This window comes from Lycium ferocissimum, chromosome 11, assembly GCF_029784015.1.
Source record: "Lycium ferocissimum isolate CSIRO_LF1 chromosome 11, AGI_CSIRO_Lferr_CH_V1, whole genome shotgun sequence".
Taxonomy (NCBI): domain Eukaryota; kingdom Viridiplantae; phylum Streptophyta; class Magnoliopsida; order Solanales; family Solanaceae; genus Lycium; species Lycium ferocissimum.
Genome location: NC_081352.1, coordinates 52844874 through 52854124, shown reverse-complemented (window position 1 = coordinate 52854124; position 9251 = coordinate 52844874). Strand labels below are relative to the sequence as shown.

At 35.8% G+C, this 9251-nt stretch overlaps 1 protein-coding gene across 1 annotated transcript; it reads left to right on the top strand.

The window, feature by feature from the left end:
- Positions 1-162: 162 nt before the first annotated feature.
- On the top strand, positions 163-7651 carry LOC132037003 (beta-amyrin 28-monooxygenase). The gene is made up of 3 exons (XM_059427437.1): positions 163-1163; positions 6197-6384; positions 7133-7651. Exons 1-3 carry the CDS (start codon positions 212-214, stop codon positions 7433-7435), a joined length of 1443 nt encoding a protein of 480 aa, XP_059283420.1. The 5' UTR covers positions 163-211; the 3' UTR covers positions 7436-7651.
- The last annotated feature ends 1600 nt before the right edge of the window (positions 7652-9251 follow it).

Here is a 9251-nt window from a genome sequence, read left to right as displayed (position 1 = left end):
AAACTAATCTAAGATAAAAGGAATAAGCCAAAAAGAAAGATGAGACAAATTAAAGAATATATCCCTTGCCATAGTCCTCATAACATGTCACAAAGTATACGTGCCTATATATGTATTCTTTATCATTAACCCAACAAAAAAAAAACCGAACTCATACAATATCACACCAAGAGCATTTTCTCTTAGCTAATAACACACCAATTAATTAGACATGGAGTTGTTCTATGTCTCTCTTCTTTGCCTCTTTGTTCTTTTAGTTTCCCTCTCTTTCCTCTTTCTCTTCAACAATAAGAACAAATCCACCTTGTCTTGTCCACTTCCTCCGGGCAAGTCCGGTTGGCCAGTCATCGGAGAAAGCCTCGAGTTTCTCTCTAATGGTTGGAAAGGTCATCCGGAAAAATTCATCTTTAATAGGATTTCCAAGTACTCTTCCAATGTCTTCAAGACTCATCTTTTTGGTGAAAAAGTAGCTGCCTTTTGTGGTGCCTCTGGAAATAAATTCTTGTTTTCCAATGAAAATAAACTAGTCCAAGCATGGTGGCCTAGTTCAGTGGACAAAGTTTTCCCATCTTCAACACAAACTTCTTCAAAAGAAGAAGCTATAAAAATGAGAAAAATGCTTCCTAATTTCCTCAAGCCCGAAGCGTTGCAACGTTACATTGGAATCATGGATCATATCGCGCTAAGACATTTCGAATCGTGGGAAAATCAAGAAGAAGTTTTAGTTTTCCCACTAGCAAAACGTTACACTTTCTGGTTGGCTTGTAGATTATTTGTGAGTGTGGAAGATCCTAACCATGTGGCTAAACTTGCTGACCCCTTTGATGTTTTGGCTTCTGGATTGATTTCTATTCCGATAAATTTGCCTGGCACGCCATTTTATCGTGCTATTAAGGCCTCGAATTTTATTAGAAAAGAGCTTGTGGCAATCATAAAGCAAAGGAATATTGATTTGGCTGAGGGGAAAGCATCCGTGACACAAGATATATTGTCACACATGTTAATGACAAGTGATGAAAATGGGAAGTTCATGCATGAGTTGGATATTGCTGATAAGATATTAGGGTTGTTGATTGGTGGCCATGACACTGCTAGTTCTGCTTGTTCTTTTATTGTCAAGTACCTTGCTGAGCTTCCTGAGATATATGATGGAGTTTACAAAGGTAACCCTAGTTCTGATCCTTTTTTTAAATTAAACTTTGGCTGGTTAGAGGGGTGTTATATGAATATCTATCATGAGAATAAGTACAAGAGAGGGGTTGACCTTACCTCAAATACAACACAAGGATAAAATACTTAATCCTTCGCAAAAGGAGGACTAGGAGATAAGTATCTACGTACAAACTAACCCCTACACATCTATGAACAAGAAAATTCGTCTTGTTGTATTTGAGTCTAATGGATGGCAGTTGGCTTTTGTCCAATTGATAAAGGCCCTTTGCTCCATTAGGAAAATGTTGTAAAGAGTGGAAAACTTGGCCATTCTGACTACTGTTTGCCAATTTAACTAAGTCATCCGCAATCATATCGGTCTCTCTAATGCAGTGAATGGCTCTAACATTAGCATGTTTCATCATCTGTTGAATCTTCTCTATAATTGAAGTGAACTTGTAGTTGCATTGCATCTACTTGAATCATCTGGAAAACAATTTGTGAATCAATTTCCGAAAGGAGGTTGTTCAGGTTCCTATTTAAACAGACTTCCAATCCATATCGAGCAGCCATGGCTTCAGCTTCTACACTGCTGGAACACGTTACAAGGGAGTAACACAAAATCGCCCCTATCATCCCTCAGAACACCACCCATGCCAGCTCTTCCTACGTCATAGTATACATAATTTTTAGCGACTTATAGACGACTGTGTAAAAGTACAAGTAATTCTCTACAATATGACGAACTAGTTACCTCGAAGATAAAGTACCAGGCATGCGCACCCTGCTAAACAACTTAAATTACAGTAGTAATAGTATAATAGAGTCAAAATTATTTGCAGCGTTAGTATATATACATATAAGTTAAATCCTTGTAGTGTTACCGAGTTTTGTTACAGGTCATGTCTCTGAATAGTTAAATTTTCTAATATATTCGTGGTATAACATTTTCGCTTAGGCATGACGTTCATCTATGTAGTTTGGCTACATAAAAAGAAGGGAAAACGGTTAAATATACCCCTCTTACTAGCCAACTTTACCTTTCGTTAGCGATTGTGAACAAAAATACCCTTCTTTGTCTAATAGATATATAAATCCATACCCTTAATTGGATGGAAACCCCCAAATCCTACAAAATTACCCGATTTCATTAAAATAACTCATCCCCAAAATATGGGCAATCTGCACGATTGACCTTCATAGAGACTGGTCTTTAATTTTTGTCCCTCAATTCGCTTTGTCCTTTGCTTAAGAAGGTGGCCGAAAATATCCAGAGGTTCTGGGTTCGAAATCCAGTAGAGTAAAAAATAATAATATGAACCTACGCCGCCTATTCGGGCGAAGTTACATAGAACATATGCCGGAGACGGCAGACTTTGTCTTATAAGGCAAACTTTTATGCCTTAAGGCAAAGCCTGCCACATAAGGCAGACTTTTTGCAAAAGTCTTGCCTTGCGAAATTTTAGTTTTTTTTTTTTTTTTTTTTTTTTACTAAGTGGGGTTTCAAATCCAAAATCTCGGGGTATTTTCGGCCACCTTTTTAAGTGAAAGGCAAAAATTAAAGACCACCCCAAAAGAAGGGAAATCCGCACAAAAAAAAAATGACAAAATAAAACCCGCACCGACCCACAAAATAAAATCAGTCCCATCCAAATATACCCCCCACAAAATAAAATCAGTCCCCATCCAAATATACCCCTCTACTGTCGCCAGAGGCGAATCTAGGATTTAAATTTTGGGGGTTCAACATCATAAATTTTTAGCACTAAACCATTATATTTCTAAAGTTATGGGTTCATATCTACTATTCATTGTAATTTTAGTAAATTTTTACACATAAATTTATACCCCGCATCAAAAGTTTGGGGTTCAATTGAACCCCAAGTTATAGTGCTCCACCCCATCCAAATATACGCCCCACAAAATAAAATCAGTCTCCATCCAAATGTACCTCTCTACTGTCGCTAAAGGCGGATCTAGGATTTAAATTTTGGGGGTTCAACATCATAAATTTTTAGCACTAAACCTATATTTCTAAAGTTATGGGTTCATATCTACTATCCATTGTAATTTTAGTAAATTTTTACACATAACTTTATACCCCGCATCGAAAGTTTGGGGTTCAATTGAACCCCAAGTTATAGTGCTCCATCCGCCTCTGACTGTCGCTGCGAAAACGGTGATCGAAAAATTGCAAAATAAAGGTGGATTTGAAGGGGTGAGTTTTGAGAGTAATGGGTTTCTGCAGGAAGTTGTGGGAGAAGAATTGATGAGGAGATTACTGTGTTTAAATCAGTTAGTTCTACTGTTGTTGATCTTCTCACAGTTCAATTGGCATATGAGACTCAGGAGCCGTTTGGACATGGTTTGAGATGAAACCATGATTTGAAACCATGTTTGGACATGTAATTTGGATTTCTTAAGTTGTATTTTTTCTTATAGACATAAAAACCCCACAAGTTGTGAAAACTATCAAAATATTCTCAAGTCTTAAACAATCTTACCAAATGAGCAAGTCATAGTTCATAACAAAATTAATATGCTACTAGAAGACCTTTATAATAAATACAACATCAATGAATCAAACTGTAGTTCAACAAAAAAGAAAATTTAACATGAATAGTAATGTAACTACTCTTTAATATAATCCTCCCACATGGTAGACATAAATAAAGGTTGGTAAATAGTTGGTGGAAGTAATTGTTAAAAATATCTACCAACTTATGGGTCAAGTTTTATATTTAAAATTTTTGAAACCATGAGATGAAATGCATGTCCAAACGCTGATTTCATCTCATGATTTCAAATCGCATGTCCAAACGCTTACTTACATCAAAAGTTGTCAACTGTAGCTAGTAATTCTTTTCTCGTATATTCTGTGTGGCTAGATAAATAATAATTAGAGAAGATAAAGCTTTATTTTCTCTGAAGTTATTGTTCTGTCTCAACAAGATAGTGAAGCAGATTTGACATTTCAAAAGATGTTATCATTTGACAGGTTTTTTACCTGGTTACCGTGGTTGTTTTATACTTTTTGTTGAAATTTGTGATATGATAATACCATTACGTACAACCAAAAATAGTATTGTGGGCCATGTCTTCTCCTTAAGAGTTGAAAATCTTGACATGGGAAGAAGATGTACCGGTAAAAGTTGAAGTAATGCGGAGCATGTGTAGCTAATTGCACTAAGACGAGCAATATCTAGCCCAACTGTTCGCGACATAGAGGGGTATATTCGGATGGGGGCTAATTTTATTTTGTGGGTAGGGGCGGGTTTTATTTTGGAGATGGGTTAATTTAATATGAAATCGGGTAATTTTGTGCGATTTGGGGTTTTCCATTCAATTAAGGGTATGGGTGTATACTTATTAGACGGAAAGGGTATTTTTGTTCACAATCGCTAACGGAGGATAAAATTGACTAATCAAATAAAGTAGAGGGGTATATTTGACCCTTTTCCCTAAAAAGAAAGTAATTTCCATTTCTTAAATTTACTAGTTCTTGTGTTTGTCTTAGGCCTCATTTGTCTTCCTTAAGATTAAAGTGTCTGAATCTGAATGATTAAGATGTTGGCTCTAAATCAGAACATTGAATGATTAAGACCGTTTGTTTTTCAACATCTGAATGTACATAATGTATTTATTTAAACATAATAAATATATAATTCAATAAAAAAGTATCTAAATATTAGAAAATAAACACAAATTTAATTAAATAAAAATAATTTTTGATAAAAAAATGAAAAATTAATGTCCGCTAGTAATGGTGGCGATGCTTTGTAGTGGTGGTGGGTGGGTTCTTCGGGGTGGCGTGGGGGGTTGGTAGGTGGGGATGGGTGGTGGTCTGGTGGTGGGTCTAGGGGTAGGGTGGTGGTGGTGCGGTGGATCTATGGTTAGTGTGGGGGTGGGTTGGAAAAATGGGGTTGGTCGGTGGTAGTGGTGATGTGGGCCAGGGTAGGGTGGGCGTGGGTGGTAGTGAGGGGGATGGTTGGGGGTAAGGTAGGTAGGGGTGGTGAATGACGTGGGGGTTGGGTGGTGGGGGTGGGGGTGGGGATTGGGGTGGTGGTCGGTGACTGAGTGGGTAGGGTTTGGGGGTAGGTGGTGGGGTGGAGGCGGTAATAAAAATTATCCATACAAAATACCTCTTAATGATATTTAAAACTTTGTTCAAGATATTAATAATTAAGACCTATTCAGATCAAATAAGTACTTAAATCTTAATATAAATAAATGCACTTAATGGACTAAAGTCTGAACCATTCAGATTCAGACCTCGATTAAGTGCAAACAAATGATGCCTTAATATCAAAAAGATCGAAATTAGAAGCTGCTATATATACATATGAAGAACGCTTTTCCTTGTGGACTTGACTGAGCGCACTAATGATCTTTGCCCTGCAAAGAGTATTCGTATTGTGAAATATTATCATACCAACAAATAATTAACCAATAATACACCTAACAAAGCATTGATAGCCTCGACCACCTTCTAGGAATAGTGCCAAGAATTAATGTACTTCTGGGAATCAGCTAATTACAAACGGTGTGGAGGACGAATGCAAAGAGTATCTGTATTGTTATTAACTTAAGGTCAATTTGTTTTGCAGCTCTTTATAAAATCATTTTTAGTTTTATGTTTTTTTATAAGAGATTTTTATTTTTAAATATAATAAAAATCTAGAACTAACGCACAAAAAATTAAAAATATTATTTTCTCCAATTCAAATTGTAAGTGATCATAAAACTATTTTCCTACAATTAATTTAATAATGTCACTCAAAGTATGTGTCCGATTGATCCAGATTTACGTCAGGATAATATTGTTACCTACTAATCTTGTTTGGTAATTTATTTTAACGGATGCGGCAGTCGCTTTTACTAGTGCCAATAGTAATTAATTGATTAGTAGCTTGACTAATTTAAATATACACTAAAATAATATTGTTATTGACTACTCGGGTTTGCCAACTTATTTTCAACAGTTATTGCAGTCACTTTTCAGTAATTAATTAGTATTTTTTTCTTTTCTATTTGATCAAAACAGAGCAAATGGAGATTGCAAAATCAAAGGGTCAAGGAGAATTATTAAATTGGGAAGACATTAAAAAGATGAGATATTCATGGAATGTGGCATGTGAAGTTTTAAGACTTGCTCCACCCCTCCAAGGTGCTTTCAGGGAAGCCCTTGCTGACTTCACCTTCAATGGTTTCTCCATTCCAAAAGGATGGAAGGTAAAAGAGAAAAATTTAAGAAAGATACTACTCCCTCTATTTTATTTTGTGTGTCGCCTGTTTGGCGAGTTGTTGAACCACTTAATTTGATAAGTGCTTTTGAAAGTGTTTTTTTAAGAGTCTCAATGCGTAATTGAATCATTTGAAAATTGACTTTGTACTAGTTTATGTTTGGCCAATATTTTAAAAAACATTTTTAATGTCAAATTACGAAGAAAAAAAAAAGAAAAGAAGTTACAACTAATTAATTTGGTAAAATTGATATTTTGATATGAATAATCTAGTCTTAGGAAAAATCAAAAGCACTTTTTTTTTTTTTTGGGAAAAAAGATACTTTTTTAGTTTCTAATGCTACTATTGAAAAGCATTTATTCCGCTAAAACAAGTGTTTCTTTTATTGGTCTTTCAAAAGCTTGACCAAATAAACTATGGAGTAGTTTGTTTGGGCAAAGATCTAAGTTTAAGAATCTAAAGAGAACTTTTGAAGCCTGTTTTCATAAACTAAATGTATATATGTATAAAATGCCAAAAACACTATCTGAATCTTATAGTGTTAAACATGTCATGCCATTCCTGTAAAGCAATGTCATTACAGGTCAAATGAAAGTGTTAACATTAAAAATTTATTAAATATAGAAAGGTTGCATTTTTTAAAATTGACTAAACTGTATGAAACAAAAACTACTAAATCAGAAAAAAGATAGTTTTAAAAAGAAAAAGAGACTAAATCTGTTTCAATTGATTGCAGATATACTGGAGTGCGAATTCTACACACAGAAATCCAGAAGTATTCCCAGAGCCTTTAAAATTTGACCCCTCAAGATTTGAAGGAAGTGGACCTGCTCCTTATACATTTGTACCCTTTGGAGGTGGACCAAGAATGTGCCCTGGAAAAGAGTATGCACGTTTAGAAATACTTGTTTTCATGCACCATCTTGTTAAAAGATTCAGGTGGGAAAAAATTATTCCCGACGAGAAAATCGTCGTTAATCCGATGCCAATTCCGGCTAAGGGACTTCCGGTCAGGCTCTATTCTCACGACAAGCCATAAACAAGATCGCTAATGGCTCATATCAGACCAAAAATAATTAGTTGTGGCTATGTTACTTTTGTTTTGTGGTTGTTTTATTGCTTTTCTACATAGATGGTTCGCCTTATGTTTATCGGTTTTGTTTGAGGCACTTCTAAATGTGTGACCCATAGCTGATGTTGGATTCCATAAACTGTATATGTATATCATTTATCTTTGAGTTGTATTAAGGTTTAATATAATTGTAGTGAGTACTATAGTATATTGTATTAATGTTATGATGAAATCATTTAAGGGAGTAATGCACACAAATAGGGGTCATGGCTGAAACTCTCATCATTCTGTGGCTTTTTGTCACGCCCCGAACTATGGCTTGGGCGTAACACGGCACTTGGTGCCTTGCTGCATGTGTCCAAGCGAACCACATGGCTTGCTGCATCAACACGGGGCATGTACTGATGCGGAATATAATATAACATGCATGGCTAGAATGAAGCATAGGTTAAGTAATCATAAGTCTGAAATTAAACGATAAATGTTGAGCCAATACTGGCTATACGACTTTGAATATCTGACATGACATAACTAAACTAGTCTAGTCTATAAAACCTCTAACATGAGTCGATCGTTAAACTCGTTTCTAGACAAGGCCCCCCAAGATACTTTACTACATAACTGACAATAAATAAATAAATAAATAAAGATAAAACCCCGAATGAGATGGGGCTCCCCAATAGCTGGTACGTGTAGAGTCCTAATGAACTGATCCGTCATCCTGTAAATCTTCATTGTGAAATGCAGGCCCCCGGGAAAATAAAAAGGGGACATCAGTACATTCGAATTGTACTGGTATGCAAAGCAACTCGAATGAAATAACATGGCTCATGAAACAATAGATCGAAACCGAAACCGTATATGTAAGTTGAACATGAACATGAGTATATCTGACAGGAATACATATATAACATGAGTAAAACATTTTAAGTGGGAGAGTCTTAGTATAACCAACATGTAATCACCACATAAGTACGTGGCGTACGATCTACCGGCATCGACCAGCTAAGCTTGTCTTGTAGCTAGGAATAAGACATGAACATAAACATGAATGGATTTAATGACCCGCAATGGGTTAACATGAAGGAATCGTCCTAACTGGGTCGAGCAATCCGTATCCTACGCTGGCATACGTAGTTTCAGGTCTTTCTCGATAATCTGTGCAACTCCCAAAATATGAACATGTATACAATTGGCTTAGAAGCCCATGAATTACATAAACATGGTTGTACGCATGATTCGTAAGTGTAATATAAATACTGAATATAGGTATATAGTATAACTTATATGAGATCATGGAAGCATGTGAGTTTTCATGGAATTAAGCATAATAATTCATATCTAGTATTTAAGAACCCATGGAATGCAAAGCATGGGTGTTCATAGATTACGGACGGATTACCAATAACCAAAAATAGAATATCAAGAATCAATGATAATGCAATATAAACATGGTATAGCATGGTCATGTAACTTAGGGCTATCGCCAATTGAAATTAAACCCTAGGTTTATGGAACTTCGTGTTTTCATGGATGAATGCGGCATGGGGAAGAACAACGATGTTCCCACACGTGGATAGAAACCCTACATACCTGTTAATGTTCCAAAACTTGTAACTAATGGTCTGAACTTGGAGAAGAATCCAAAAGCCTTAATCTTGAATTCCTTAGATGAGTTTTCTTGAAAACCCTAGGTTAGGAACAATGGATTCTTGTTTAGAAATCATGGATACATGTTAGAATTCACTTGAAAGGCTTGGAATAGGCTTACCTTAGTGTATCT